General features: G+C 38.4%; 1 protein-coding gene across 1 annotated transcript in view; it reads right to left on the bottom strand.

Annotated features, from left to right (window-relative positions):
- The window catches only part of LOC138324901 (protein FAM110B-like), a 44,968-nt gene that overhangs the window by 4,090 nt on the left and 24,102 nt on the right, over positions 1–16,776 (bottom strand). Inside the window, exons 3-4 of the mRNA XM_069270131.1 lie at positions 4,644–4,764; positions 115–1,128 (exon numbers count right to left, since the gene is read on the bottom strand). Coding sequence (XP_069126232.1) covers positions 135–1,128; positions 4,644–4,764 — 1,115 coding nt within the window. The 3' untranslated portion in view covers positions 115–134. The remainder of the gene's footprint in view (positions 1–114; positions 1,129–4,643; positions 4,765–16,776) is intronic.

Below are 16,776 nucleotides of genomic sequence, written 5' to 3' on the forward strand. Positions count from 1 at the left end.
TTGTGGCCAAATGTTCTATTCAGATGAATTGCCCTTATGCACAAATATGTCTAACATATATATATAATTATCACAACATCACTGAATACTTTCTCAAGACTTGTAGATACTCACCAATACTTTACGATGAAATGTTAGGATGCTTGTTGTGGGGGCGGGAATCTGGCCTTCTTCACATTACACAGCCATTTGATTATTCGTGCGTTTTTCTCAACCTGTGTTCCTTGAGATGAGCTTCGTTCCTTAATTTCCTCTTTTTTATCCTTTTCTGTTAGACTCTTCGCGCCTTGAGAAACTCCACTCAATGAGCTGCGGTCCTCAGAACCGAGTTCTAACGAACTTAAACTCTCAAAATAGTCACTTTCTTTTTTATGGTTGCGCTGTAACTTCATCATAGGATCAAGAACACTTTTGTCTATGCCCATTTCATTGAAGAAGCGTTCTAACTCTGTGCTCGTACGAGAAAGTCTAGAACTCAGATCGGAGAAATCGGAACTATTCCTGGAATGACGACAGCTGAGGTCAGACTGTGACCTGTGAAGTGTTTTTTTCTTCCGTCGTAAGATTGCTGTGTCAGAGGGCGTGTGCGTAGTGGCGGATCCAGCACATCGTTTCTCTACAAGCACGGTGACAGACGTACTTAAGGACTGGTAAGTGGAAGGCAAAAGGCAGTCACGTGATCGCGGAGGTCTCTCCGGATCCCTGGACCGTGACGGTTTGGGTTCGGACTCCCAAGACTTGTCACTATCCTTTGATTTGGAGTTCATACTTTTAGTCCTGCTCCTAACACAGTTATTGTTACTTTGGTCAGATTTGTCACTTATACAATTTGACGAGGCAGAATTGGCACTGATAGATCGAGGTCGACCATTTTCTGAATTGTTGATTTTGGATGGTGAGTCACTGACACCCTGAAGCACCTGATTTAATCGTTCCGAGATTGTTGATTTTGATGGTTTCGGTGGAAGTTCTGGGGGGCGAGTCTTGGTTTTATCTCTTTCACCAAACGGAGACACAGAGGCTGTAGGTCCTCCTCCAATGATAAAAGAGCAGTTTCCATTCCGTTCCGAGTCTCCCGAGTCCAGGGAGTATTCCGATTTAGACCGCCCCAGACAGCTTGTCTTTGGCCTGTAGTAATGTAGACAATATTGATTATAAAAGCATTGGTGCAATGTCTGTCACATGCAAAGTCTATAATTTGATGATCCAAGAGCTCTACACTGCAATTAAATGTCTCGGTCTTACATCTGTTTTCAAACAAACATGATTGAATTGGTTACGGGTTTGTCCCTGTTTACATTCTGACTAAAGACTTTGCCTACTGTGTGTATAGCGTACACTAATGTCTAGTTGTATCAACAGAGAGCAGAAAAAACATCAGAATCTCTCTGGTTTGAATGAAAACACAGCATGAAAATGTTTTCTAAATTCAAACCATTTTTTGTAATGTATTGTTAGCCCTCTAGTATTACTGCCCACTAGACACTTCTGATATCTATTAGCTGGCTCCTCAGACCCAGTGGAGCAGCAAACCACAAAAAGCCTTCATCTAACACAGATATGTATTTTGAACACTTAATGGATTTTCCCCAAAAAACCTTTGGTACATATGTCTAAAAAAATTACTTACCAAGCTTAGATATATGTATGTATTCTATTCTAGATGAATTGCCCTTATGCACAAATATGTCTAACATATATATGTATATAATTATCACAACATCACTGAATTATTTGCCCAGACTTTTAGATACTCACCAATACTTTAATATGAAATGTTAGGATGCTTGTTGTGGGGGCGGGAATCTGGCCTTCTTCACATTACACAGCCATTTGATTATTCGTGCGTTTTTCTCAACCTGTGTTCCTTGAGATGAGCTTCGTTCCTTAATTTCCTCTTTTTTATCCTTTTCTGTTAGACTCTTCGCGCCTTGAGAAACTCCGCTCAATGAGCTGCGGTCCTCGGAACCGAGTTCTAACGAACTTAAACTCTCAAAATAGTCACTTTCTTTTTTATGGTTGCGCTGTAACTTCATCATAGGATCAAGAACACTTTTGTCTATGCCCATTTCATTGAAGAAGCGTTCTAACTCTGTGCTCGTACGAGAAAGTCTAGAACTCAGATCGGAGAAATCGGAACTATTTCTGGAATGACGACAGCTGAGGTCAGACTGTGACCTGTGAAGTGTTTTTTTTCTTCCGTCGTAAGATTGCTGTGTCAGAGGGCGTGTGCGTAGTGGCGGATCCAGCACATCGTTTCTCTACAAGCACGGTGACGGACGTACTTAAGGACTGGTAAGTGGAAGGCAAAAGGCAGTCACGTGATCGCGGAGGTCTCTCCGGATCCCTGGACCGTGACGGTTTGGGTTCGGACTCCCGAGACTTGTCACTATCCTTTGATTTGGAGTTCATACTTTTAGTCCTGCTCCTAACACAGTTATTGTTACTTTGGTCAGATTTGTCACTTATACAATTTGACGAGGCAGAATTGGCACTGATAGATCGAGGTCGACCATTTTCTGAATTGTTGATTTTGGATGGTGAGTCACTGACACCCTGAAGCACCTGATTTAATCGTTCCGAGATTGTTGATTTTGATGGTTTCGGTGGAAGTTCTGGGGGGCGAGTCTTGGTTTTATCTCTTTCATCAAACGGAGACACAGAGGCTGTAGGTCCTCCTCCAATGATAAAAGAGCAGTTTCCATTCCGTTCCGAGTCTCCCCAGTCCAGGGAGTATTCCGATTTAGATCGCCCCAGACAGCTTGTCTTTGGCCTGTAGTAATGTAGACAATATCGATTATAAAAGCATTGGTGCAATGTCTGTCACATGCAAAGTCTATAATTTGATGATCCAAGAGCTCTACACTGCAATTAAATGTCTCGGTCTTACATCTGTTTTCAAACAAACATGATTGAATTGGTTACGGGTTTGTCCCTGTTTACATTCTGACTAAAGACTTTGCCTACTGTGTGTATAGTGTACACTAATGTCTAGTTGTATCAACAGAGAGCAGAAAAAACATCAGAATCTCTCTGGTTTGAATGAAAACACAGCATGAAAATGTTTTCTAAATTCAAACCATTTTTTGTAATGTATTGTTAGCCCTCTAGTATTACTGCCCACTAGACACTTCTGATATCTATTAGCTGGCTCCTCAGACCCAGTGGAGCAGCAAACCACAAAAAGCCTTCATCTAACACAGATATGTATTTTGAACACTTAATGGATTTTCCCCAAAAAACCTTTGACATATGTCAAAAAATTACTTACCAAGCTTAGATATATGTATGTATACATGGAACCAGAGCTACATCCTCCGATACCAAAACCAAAGAAATCTCTCGTGGAACGTTTACGTCTTTTTCAGATCTAACATACAATATATCATATGCTTACCTCTATCACAGATACCATTTACACCATTTCACAGCTGCAGGGTTCGCCTGCATGATAAGCTGTTTTTCAATCCTCACATCACATAAAACTAAACCTATTACAGGTAACACATAGAAAATCGCCTTTGTGCTCATGTGTCAGCTAATCAAAATGTGGTGAATTATAGACCATACTCATTATATAACAATAATTTGCTACTAGTCTATATAACCTTGTAAAGGTCTCACAAAAGATAAAATCATCAGACGTAATTTCAACATAAATTTCATCGATTGAACCATATATTGTCTTTATATCTCAAATATGAAGTCTTATTTGAGAGAGAAATAATGAAATAGAATAGTTGTGAATTATGATATTTACACCATATCTATGACTATCTAGGAGTGCTCCATTTAAACAAATGAATGATTCAGGTAATGAAAACTGGCTCTACTGACACTGCACAGAACTAAGTCAATATGTCTGATGTGACAGGGTGTTATCAAAATTCAGTACTAAACTCAGATTTCATTGCATGAAGTCAGATGTCACGAGAAGCTGTTCAAGTCAGTGGTCAGCAAAGTCAGGGGTCAGTAAAGTAAAGTTCAACTGTAGTCAGGTGTCACGAGATGTTGTTCGATCAGTGGTCAGTAAAGTCAGGGGTCAGTAAAGTAAAGTTCCACTGTAGTCAGGTGTCACGAGATGTTGTTCGATCAGTGGTCAGGAAAATCAGGGGTCAGTAAAGTAAAGTTCCACTGTAGTCAGATGATAACAGATGTTGTTAAAGTCAGTGGTCATTCAGGTCAGTGGTCAGTAGAGTCAATGATCGGTAAAGTCAATGGTCAGTAAAGTCAGTGGTTGGTATAGTAAGTGGTTAGTAAAGTCAGTGGTCGGTAAAGTCAGTGGTGGGTAAAGTCAGGTTTAACTGTAGTCAGATGTCGGTAAACACAGTTGTCAGTAAAGTCAGTGGTCAGTAAAGTAAAGATCCACTTTAGTCAGATGTAACAAGACTATAAAATCAGTTGTCGGTAAAGTCAGTGGTCAGTCAAAGTCAGTGGTCGGTAAAATACTGTACTGTATAGTCAAACATCATAAGACGTTGTTATAGTTGATCACACTGCCTTACATCCATAGAGATATGTGTGATACTTACATAGTCTTACATCCATAGAGATATGTGTGATACTTACATAGCCTTACATCCATAGAGATATGTGTGATACTTACATAGCCTTACATCCATAGAGATATGTATGATACTTACTTTCCGATGTGGAGATTCTCTGGATGTTTGAGCTCCTGTTTGGTTTTTAGGACGCTCCGACTCTTCACATACTCGCTCTTGGAAGCTTCCAGCAGCTCCACTGCACTCTTACGGCGGTGTGCTACAGGACGGAAAAATCCTTGATTATTATGCAGCTAATGTAACAGAATAATGCCTGGCCTCGAGCTAATTTAATGACTGCGATGTATAAATATATTAATTTTCATGAGGCTACTTCAGCAGCCGATAGATTCTCCTAGTTGCCTGATGTGTATTCAAGAGTATATTTACTGAGGAGAATAAACACTGTCTGTGTAAACAATCAGAGCTCTCGGCTGTATAGTCTATGGGACAATGTCCTCTGTCCCAACTACAAATGTTTTACATAGCATCACAGCAATGTTTATAGCGACACCTTTGATTTTAAATCACACTGCAGATTCTATCTCAACATCATACATAACTACACAGCAATGTGTACTTTTTTTAAAAGTTTACCTGACAACCATCTCTGAATATATTGATAAAGCAAACAGATGTATTGAAGTTATGTCGTGTAATCTGGTGTATAACAATGCCAGATATTTTTACCTGTGTTTGATATCAGACACCCTTCTCTTGAAAGCATTATAATAAACCAAATGCTTTTTTTCTTCTAAATCAAACAGCCTTGATATTTTCTCTATTTTACTGAAAACCTCTCATCTTAAAATTTACCATGTGGATATTGTGTCATTCGATAATAAAAAAGATAATAAAAATTTCCCTAAAATCTGCTGACAGCACGTACTGTGGGATTGAAATTTCCCCTGAAATTTTGCAAACATGTGCTATAAAAACAGGTATGATTGGAAATAGCCCTGAAACTTGAAACTGACAGCCCAGGTGAGAATTTTCCTGGAGTTTAGTGACAACTAGTATATAGCTAATAGATAATAGAAGGGTTGGGGGGGGGGGGGGGGGGGAGCCTTTCACTAAGCTGGCCGAGGTTCAATGATTCATTCACCTACCATATCACATAAGTTTTCTCTAGGCACTCCAGTTTTCTCCCACTTCAATACCCCTTGCATTGACATCCGAGCCATCCAAAGTGATTTGTGTACAGTAAGTTATATAACTTGTCTTACAATCAATAAATTAAGTTTATAATGTAGTTAATATCATAAGCCAACTTGTGATTCATCACCAGGAAGTGATCTAGGTTGTTTATAATAACTTTGGGTGACTTGGCTGGAGTCCTGTATACAAACTGGTATTATATGATATATCTGGTATCTATAGAAACCAGCCAAACTCAATACAGACTTTCAAAAACTAAAGGTAATTAGCCACTGTAGACATCTAACAGACTGTTACAGAAGATACTTTAAATATCTACATTCCAGAGATGAAATTGTATATCACTCGAAATGAACAAATGTCAATATTGAATTATATCAGTCGAAATGAACAAATGTCAATATTGAATTAATGTTGTGGTAAATATTGACCTAATTAGTTAACATGGTGTGTACTGACATCATTATAGTTACTATGGTACCCGGCAAAATTATTTGTTAGAAATCCATGTGGGACAGTTGTCAAGTAGTGATTGTAGGTCAGTGGTTTTTCTCCAGGTACTCTGGTTTCCCTCCTTAACCATGGCACATACTTAAATGACCCTTGCTGTTAATAGGAGGTTATTATCAAAATAAACCATGTAAAAGTAATAATGACCTATTTAGTTAACATATACTAATTAACCTAATTTGTAAGCAATGTCTTGGCTAATTAGTCAACTTTTTGTGACACTTAATTAGTCAATATCGTCCAACATAATCAATTACCTTTTTAGCTATGTAATAAGTCGACCCCATGGACTTTTTACACGCTTGAACAAAAGAAACACCCTTCTTCTTTCCTGATCAGAACCTTGTTATTTTTCAGATCTTTGTCGTTAAAGATGCTCCACCGCCGACATAGCATAAATGATATTCATCATTTGAACAATAATTGGTGTTTACTCGTGTATATATATGTCTAATTAACACAAATTTTTTTTTTAAATTAATTTATTTTGTCCTTGGTGCAAGCGCAATCATTACTTTATTCCATATAGGATATAGTGACATGGAATTTTTTTCGGGATGCAATTAAATTGATTTTTCATATTTTTAACTTGAAGTAAAATTAGAAGCTTAAACTTTTCAATGGTGGCAATGGTGTAAAGTAAGTAACTTTTGTAACTGAATCATGCTCATGATTTTGATAGTGAAAAAAATACCATTTGTCAGCGGGGAGCATCTTAAATATCATAGACTGCCTTACAGTGGCATTTTACAAAGAATCTCTAGTCAAAAGAGACCTATACAGCTGAGCATGACAAATACTTCTATTGTAACCTATGATGTAGGACATATCTATAGACACATCAGAGTTTCTTAGGCATGCCGTGCAGTCCTGATGGTGTTTGATGGTCCAACATGACGTGTATGAAGTTATTCCCCAAGGTGTTGGTCCTGCCTTACAGGCTGCTTGCATTCACCAAATGTGTGATATCTGCATAATCAACTTTTCTCATGCCAGACATTATTCATGTATCCTTACAAAAGTGCAAGCTGTTGTTGTGAAGGTATATATATACAATACACTATAAACTTGTGGCTGCTTTCTGAATGATTCCAGTCTGATGGAATCCCTAAAGTAGCTGACGCATTTGTCATGGAATTGGTCGGTTTTAGTTATATATGTATACAACTTTTCAAGGTAAAGACAAACCTATAAAAGATGAACAAATACACAGAGTTCCCTCCCTGGACCATCTCACTAAACACAAATTACCATTCATAAAAATAGTTAATGGTCTAGTAATGGATGTTATTAGTCTCACAATTCCTTGTTACGTAAGCACCACAAAAAAGGAAAGTTTATATACTTTGTGACTCCATACTATCCCAGAAAGTGTGGGAGAAGCAAAGATTCAATATGTAACAGCAGCATTCAGAGACTATTCCACTGCTAACACAGTGCTAGGAGTTTTCATAATCATGAACTTTATTCAGAATTATTTGTAGAAATCTATCTGATGTTTTTATTCTGCCATGATTATGTTCAATACCTTTGGTAAATCTACCTTCATGTTAATATAATGGCTTGGTCATTATTTTGGTATCAGTATATACAATACTGTACAACAGAGGATGAGAAAATGTTGCAATCAGATCCAGACTCAAACCCAGGACATCAAAACACCAGCCAGATGTCTACTGATTGATGTACAGTATCACTTCACTGCATGACTGACCAGGTCTAATTTTACTATAACTGTATCCATTTAGATGTTTTGTCCTCTATAGGAAATCTAACTAGAATAGGCCAGGGTGAGCTATGTGAAGTGACAGAAGGGACAGGATGTAGAGACTGAAGGGAGGGGTCCAATGTAAAGGACAGACAAAGTGACAGAAGGGACGGGATGTAGAGACTGAAGGGAGGGGTCCAATGTAAAGGACAGACAAAGTGACAGAAGGGACGGGATGTAGAGACTGAAGGGAGGGGTCCAATGTAAAGGACAGACAAAGTGACAGAAGGGACAGGATGTAGAGACTGAAGGGAGGGGTCCAATGTAAAGGACAGACAAAGTGACAGAAGGGACGGGATGTAGAGACTGAAGGGAGGGGTCCAATGTAAAAGACAGACAAAGAGGACAGAAGGGACGGGATGTAGAGACTGAAGGGAGGGGTCCAATGTAAAGGACAGACAAAGTGACAGAAGGGACGGGATGTAGAGACTGAAGGGAGGGGTCCAATGTAAAGGACAGACAAAGTGACAGAAGGGACGGGATGTAGAGACTGAAGGGAGGGGTCCAATGTAAAGGACAGACAAAGTGACAGAAGGGACGGGATGTAGAGACTGAAGGGAGGGGTCCAATGTAAAGGACAGACAAAGTGACAGAAGGGACGGGATGTAGAGACTGAAGGGAGGGGTCCAATGTAAAGGACAGACAAAGTGACAGAAGGGACGGGATGTAGAGACTGAAGGGAGGGGTCCAATGTAAAGGACAGACAAAGTGACAGAAGGGACGGGATGTAGAGACTGAAGGGAGGGGTGGGGTCCAATGTAAAGGACAGACAAAGTGACAGAAGGGACGGGACGTAGAGGACAAACAATGGTAACACTATCTGCACTCCCTCCTCAATGGTGTCAATCATTGCATTATTAAAACCAAAATACAGAAGGTTTATTCCCAATCAAATATGTAAAGTTAATTAATGAACTCTGCACATCTGGCTTGCTAGTACTGCAATAAACCACTAAGCTGAAGAAAAGATCTCTCTCAATATTTATTTACCAGGCCTCAGTTTCTTGAAACAAACTTGAGTCATAAACTGGTTTTGAATAAGTCTGCACTTCTGTTTTGAGAAATCTGGGCAATGGCAGGAATAGCTACTCACCACAAGGAAAGAAAGCTTTTAGGAGTTTCAAACGTCACTCAACAATTAAGCGATTAAATTATTTCATTACCTGGATTATGGAAATTTAACTTGGGACTTGAACCTCAATCTGGCTTGCTAGTCATAAGCACAACCAATCAATCTTCTAGGACCTAATTAACTTGGACAAAGAAATCTATCCAGTTTACAGTAGGTACATTGTATTCGTAAAGAACTGTAATTGAGATGTTGATTTGGACTGTAACAGTACCAGGCCCACCATCAATCAGCAGCCTGTATCAGACAGTTTACTGGATGTGTGAAAACAGAGATAGCTTAGAGATTGATTAACATTGATTCTTCCCACCCAAGGTGTGGTGTGGGTATACCTGTACTGTCTGTTACCATCAATCTCAAGGTCATACCAAGGTCACAATAGCCATTGTCTTGGAAACAACCAAGAACACAAACATCATAACAAAATCGCAGGTTCAAAAGTGATATAACAAAAGTAAAATAGGAGAAACAAATGTCACAATCAGCATATATCAATTTTCTGCAATACATTAACTGATTTGTTAGACTTCCAGACTAAATCATTCAAACTAGAATATAAAGTAGCTAGTTAGATTTCAATATATTTACACTTAATTTTCATTCTCTGTAAACATGTTTCATTTCTTTGTACTAGGTATTTTGCCTTGATCATACCAAATTTATCATGTAATTTTAAAAGTTATCAAAATATTTGTTCCTCACAATTATTTCAAACTCACTACACTACAAAACAATTAACTAATAACCAATAACATCTACCCATATTACAAATTTGGTAATTGATGCAAAGCTCATGACTTTTACTTGAAAACTATTTTTAATTTAATTGGATGTTGGATACCTGCAGTACAGGGAACATCAAATACTGATTACATTGATGTATCAAAAATAGCTAGAGCTTCAATGGCTATATCCAAAAGTAGCCACCTGCTGAATGTTTACATAACACCACTAAGAAGTTCATATGCTCTCAAAAATACCACCAACAGCCTAACCTAAGACTCTGTCATATATACAAACATTCCTGTTCTGTACTTTAAAAGAAAATGCCAATTTTTTTTAATGTCAGAGGAAAATTTACAGGAAATCAATGAAGCACTTCCACACCTGTGCACGCTCTATAAATATCCCAGACAGACAAAAACTAATCTATAAATAGATATATTGATGTTATTTTTAGCTTTATCGTGATAAATATTGATAAGCATTGCCATGGTAATTACTTAGATATAGACGGTGTAACTGATTCCTTACATAAACGTCTAGGAAACATTGTTTATTTAAGGTAATTATACGGTTAGACCTCCTGCTGTTCCGTGATCATGTCTGCCTAAAAATCCCACAATATCAACATCTGTAGATAGATATGGGCGGTTCATATGACTGTATCATATCTCTCTATGGAAACATATAAAGTCGTAGGAGGTATTATCTACATTCTTATCTATAGAGAGGCTAGATCTAGACCTCAATTATATACTCATATATATGTGATATATAAAACACAGACAAAAATTTTTAAATATTAACAGATAAAAAAAAAAAATTAGTAGAAATAATAATAGTAAAAGTAAAACCGTACAGAACAGTCTATTTATTATATCATTTGTTTCCGTCTGCAAACTTCAATTACAGGAGATCTAAATCCTTGCAATTTAATCATCCAGTCAAACGACGTTTAACGTCCTCATTATGAAACCTGACAGCAAACCTCCGAGAGGTATCAACATGCAAAACTCAAAAAGAATACAAAAAAGCTCATTTGGAAAACAACAAAGGTACATGTAAGATAGGAAATGGCACAGCTCATATGGAAACAGTAAAACTCAAACCTAGATCCCACTGTATAATTACCCTATAGTTACACTACAATCCTTATCTAGATCCCACTGTGTATATACCCTATAGTTACACTACAATCCTTGTCTAGATCCCACTGTGTATATACCCTATATTTACACTACAATCCTCGTCTAGATCCCACTGTGTATATACCCTATAGTTACACTACAATCCTCGTCTAGATCCCACTGTGTATATACCCTATAGTTACACTACAATCCTCGTCTAGATCCCACTGTGTATATACCCTATAGTTACACTACAATCCTTGTCTAGATCCCACTGTGTATATACCCTATAGTTACACTACAATCCTTGTCTAGATCCCACTGTGTATATACCCTATAGTTACACTACAATCCTCGTCTAGATCCCACTGTGTATCTATCCCCATAGTTCACTACAATCCTTGTCTAGATCCCACTGTGTATATACCCTATAGTTACACTACAATCCTCATTCTAGATCCCACTGTGTATATACCCTATAGTTACACTACAATCCTCGTCTAGATCCCACTGTGTATATACCCTATAGTTACACTACAATCCTCATCTAGATCCCACTGTGTATATACCCTATAGTTACACTACAATCCTCGTCTAGATCCTACTGTGTATATACCCTATAGTTACACTACAATCCTCGTCTAGATCCTACTGTGTATATACCCTATAGTTACACTACAATCCTCATCTAGATCCCACTGTGTATATACCCTGTAGTTACACTTCAATCCTTGTCTAGATCCCACTGTGTATATACCCTATAGTTACACTACAATCCTTGTCTAGATCCCACTGTGTATATACCCTATAGTTACACTACAATCCTCGTCTAGATCCCACTGTGTATATACCCTATAGTTACACTACAATCCTCGTCTAGATCCCACTGTGTATATACCCTATAGTTACACTACAATCCTCGTCTAGATCCCACTGTGTATATACCCTATAGTTACACTACAATCCTCGTCTAGATCCCACTGTGTATAAACCCTATAGTTACACTACAATCCTTATCTAGATCCCACTGTGTATATACCCTATAGTTACACTACAATCCTCGTCTAGATCCCACTGTGTATATACCCTATAGTAACACTACAATCCACGTCTAGATCCCACTGTGTATATACCCTATAGTTACACTACAATCCTCATCTAGATCCCACTGTGTATATACCCTATAGTTACACTACAATCCTCGTCTAGATCCCACTGTGTATATACCCTATAGTTACACTACAATCCTCGTCTAGATCCTACTGTGTATATACCCTATAGTTACACTACAATCCTTGTCTAGATCCCACTGTGTATATACCCTATAGTTACACTACAATCCTCGTCCAGATCCCACTGTGTATATACCCTATAGTTACACTACAATCCTTGTCTAGATCCCACTGTGTATATACCCTATAGTTACACTACAATCCTCGTCTAGATCCCACTGTGTATATACCCTATAGTTACACTACAATCCTTGTCTAGATCCCACTGTGTATATACCCTATAGTTACACTACAATCCTTGTCTAGATCCCACTGTGTATATACCCTATAGTTACACTACAATCCTTGTCTAGATCCCACTGTGTATATACCCTATATAACACTACAATCCTCATCTAGATCCCACTGTGTATATACCCTATAGTTACACTACAATCCTCGTCTAGATCCCACTGTGTATATACCCTATAGTTACACTACAATCCTCATCTAGATCCCACTGTGTATATACCCTATAGTAACACTACAATCCTCATCTAGATCCTACTGTGTATATACCCTATAGTTACACTACAATCCTTGTCTAGATCCCACTGTGTATATACCCTATAGTTACACTACAATCCTCGTCTAGATCCCACTGTGTATATACCCTATAGTTACACTACAATCCTTGTCTAGATCCCACTGTGTATATACCCTATAGTTACACTACAATCCTTGTCTAGATCCCACTGTGTATATACCCTATAGTTACACTACAATCCTTGTCTAGATCCCACTGTGTATATACCCTATAGTTACACTACAATCCTCGTCTAGATCCCACTGTGTATATACCCTATAGTTACACTACAATCCTCGTCTAGATCCTACTGTGTATATACCCTATAGTTACACTACAATCCTTGTCTAGATCCCACGGTGTATATACCCTATAGTTACACTACAATCCACGTCTAGATCCCACTGTGTATATACCCTATAGTTACACTACAATCCTCGTCTAGATCCCACTGTGTATATACCCTATAGTTACACTACAATCCTTGTCTACATCCCACTGTGTATACTATAGTTAACACTACAATCCACGTCTAGATCCCACTGTGTATATACCCTATAGTTACACTACAATCCTCGTCTAGATCCCACTGTGTATATACCCTATAGTAACACTACAATCCTCATCTAGATCCCACTGTGTATATACCCTATAGTTACACTACAATCCTCGTCTAGATCCCACTGTGTATATACCCTATAGTTACACTACAATCCTCGTCTAGATCCCACTGTGTATATACCCTATAGTTACACTACAATCCTTGTCTAGATCCCACTGTGTATATACCCTATAGTTACACTACAATCCTCGTCTAGATCCCACTGTGTATATACCCTATAGTTACACTACAATCCTGTCTAGATCCCACTGTGTATATACCCTATAGTTACACTACAATCCTCGTCTAGATCCCACTGTGTATATACCCTATAGTTACACTACAATCCTTGTCTAGATCCCACTGTGTATATACCCTATAGTTACACTACAATCCTCGTCTAGATCCCACTGTGTATATACCCTATAGTTACACTACAATCCTTGTCTAGATCCCACTGTGTATATACCCTATAGTTACACTACAATCCTTGTCTAGATCCCACTGTGTATATACCCTATAGTTACACTACAATCCTCATCTAGATCCCACTGTGTATATACCCTATAGTTACACTACAATCCTCATCTAGATCCCACTGTGTATATACCCTATAGTTACACTACAATCCTCGTCTAGATCCTACTGTGTATATACCCTATAGTTACACTACAATCCTCGTCTAGATCCCACTGTGTATATACCCTATAGTTACACTACAATCCTTGTCTAGATCCCACTGTGTATATACCCTATAGTTACACTACAATCCTTGTCTAGATCCCACTGTGTATATACCCTATAGTTACACTACAATCCTCGTCTAGATCCCACTGTGTATAAACCCTATAGTTACACTACAATCCTTATCTAGATCCCACTGTGTATATACCCTATAGTTACACTACAATCCTCGTCTAGATCCCACTGTGTATATACCCTATAGTAACACTACAATCCACGTCTAGATCCTACTGTGTATATACCCTATAGTTACACTACAATCCTCGTCTAGATCCCACTGTGTATATACCCTATAGTTACACTACAATCCCTGTATCTAGATCCCACTGTGTATATACCCTATAGTTACACTACAATCCTCGTCTAGATCCCACTGTGTATATACCCTATAGTAACACTACAATCCTCGTCTAGATCCCACTGTGTATATACCCTATAGTTACACTACAATCCTCATCTAGATCCCACTGTGTATATACCCTATAGTTACACTACAATCCTCGTCTAGATCCCACTGTGTATATACCCTATAGTTACACTACAATCCTCGTCTAGATCCCACTGTGTATATACCCTATAGTTACACTACAATCCTTGTCTAGATCCCACTGTGTATATACCCTATAGTTACACTACAATCCTCGTCTAGATCCCACTGTGTATATACCCTATAGTTACACTACAATCCTTGTCTAGATCCCACTGTGTATATACCCTATAGTTACACTACAATCCTTGTCTAGATCCCACTGTGTGTATATACCCTATAGTTACACTACAATCCTCATCTAGATCCCACTGTGTATATACCCTATAGTTACACTACAATCCTTGTCTAGATCCCACTGTGTATATACCCTATAGTTACACTACAATCCTTGTCTAGATCCCACTGTGTATATACCCTATAGTTACACTACAATCCTCATCTAGATCCCACTGTGTATATACCCTATAGTTACACTACAATCCTCGTCTAGATCCCACTGTGTATATACCCTATAGTTACACTACAATCCTTGTCTAGATCCCACTGTGTATATACCCTATAGTAACACTACAATCCTCATCTAGATCCCACTGTGTATATACCCTATAGTTACACTACAATCCTTGTCTAGATCCCACTGTGTATATACCCTATAGTAACACTACAATCCTCATCTAGATCCCACTGTGTATATACCCTATAGTTACACTACAATCCTTGTCTAGATCCCACTGTGTATATACCCTATAGTTACACTACAATCCTTGTCTAGATCCCACTGTGTATATACCCTATAGTTACACTACAATCCTTGTCTAGATCCCACTGTGTATATACCCTATAGTTACACTACAATCCTCGTCTAGATCCCACTGTGTATATACCCTATAGTTACACTACAATCCTTGTCTAGATCCCACTGTGTATATACCCTATAGTTACACTACAATCCTTGTCTAGATCCCACTGTGTATATACCCTATAGTTACACTACAATCCTTGTCTAGATCCCACTGTGTATATACCCTATAGTTACACTACAATCCTCGTCTAGATCCCACTGTGTATATACCCTATAGTTACACTACAATCCTTGTCTAGATCCCACTGTGTATATACCCTATAGTTACACTACAATCCTCGTCTAGATCCCACTGTGTATATACCCTATAGTTACACTACAATCCTCGTCTAGATCCCACTGTGTATATACCCTATAGTTACACTACAATCCTCGTCTAGATCCCACTGTGTATATACCCTATAGTTACACTACAATCCTCGTCTAGATCCCACTGTGTATATACCCTATAGTTACACTACAATCCTCGTCTAGATCCCACTGTGTATATACCCTATAGTTACACTACAATCCTTGTCTAGATCCCACTGTGTATATACCCTATAGTTACACTACAATCCTTGTCTAGATCCCACTGTGTATATACCCTATAGTTACACTACAATCCTTGTCTAGAATCCCACTGTGTATATACCCTATAGTTACACTACAATCCTCTGTCTAGATCCCACTGTGTATATACCCTATAGTTACACTACAATCCTTGTCTAGATCCCACTGTGTATATACCCTATAGTTACACTACAATCCTTGTCTAGATCCCACTGTGTATATACCCTATAGTTACACTACAATCCTCGTCTAGATCCCACTGTGTATATACCCTATAGTTACACTACAATCCTCATCTAGATCCCACTGTGTATATACCCTATAGTACACTACAATCCTCTCAGATCCCACTGTGTATATACCCTATAGTTACACTACAATCCTTGTCTAGATCCCACTGTGTATATACCCTATAGTTACACTACAATCCTCGTCTAGATCCCACTGTGTATATACCCTATAGTTACACTACAATCCTCGTCTAGATCCCACTGTGTATATACCCTATAGTTACACTACAATCCTCGTCTAGATCCCACTGTGTATATACCCTATAGTTACACTACAATCCTTGTCTAGATCCCACTGTGTATATACCCTATAGTTACACTACAATCCTCGTCTAGATCCCACTGTGTATATACCCTATAGTTACACTACAATCCTCATCTAGATCCCACTGTGTATATACCCTATAGTTACACTACAATCCTCGTCTAGATCCCACTGTGTATATACCCTATAGTTACACTACAATCCTCGTCTAGATCC

Source organism: Argopecten irradians, chromosome 6, assembly GCF_041381155.1.
Source record: "Argopecten irradians isolate NY chromosome 6, Ai_NY, whole genome shotgun sequence".
Classification (NCBI taxonomy): Eukaryota; Metazoa; Mollusca; class Bivalvia; order Pectinida; family Pectinidae; genus Argopecten; species Argopecten irradians.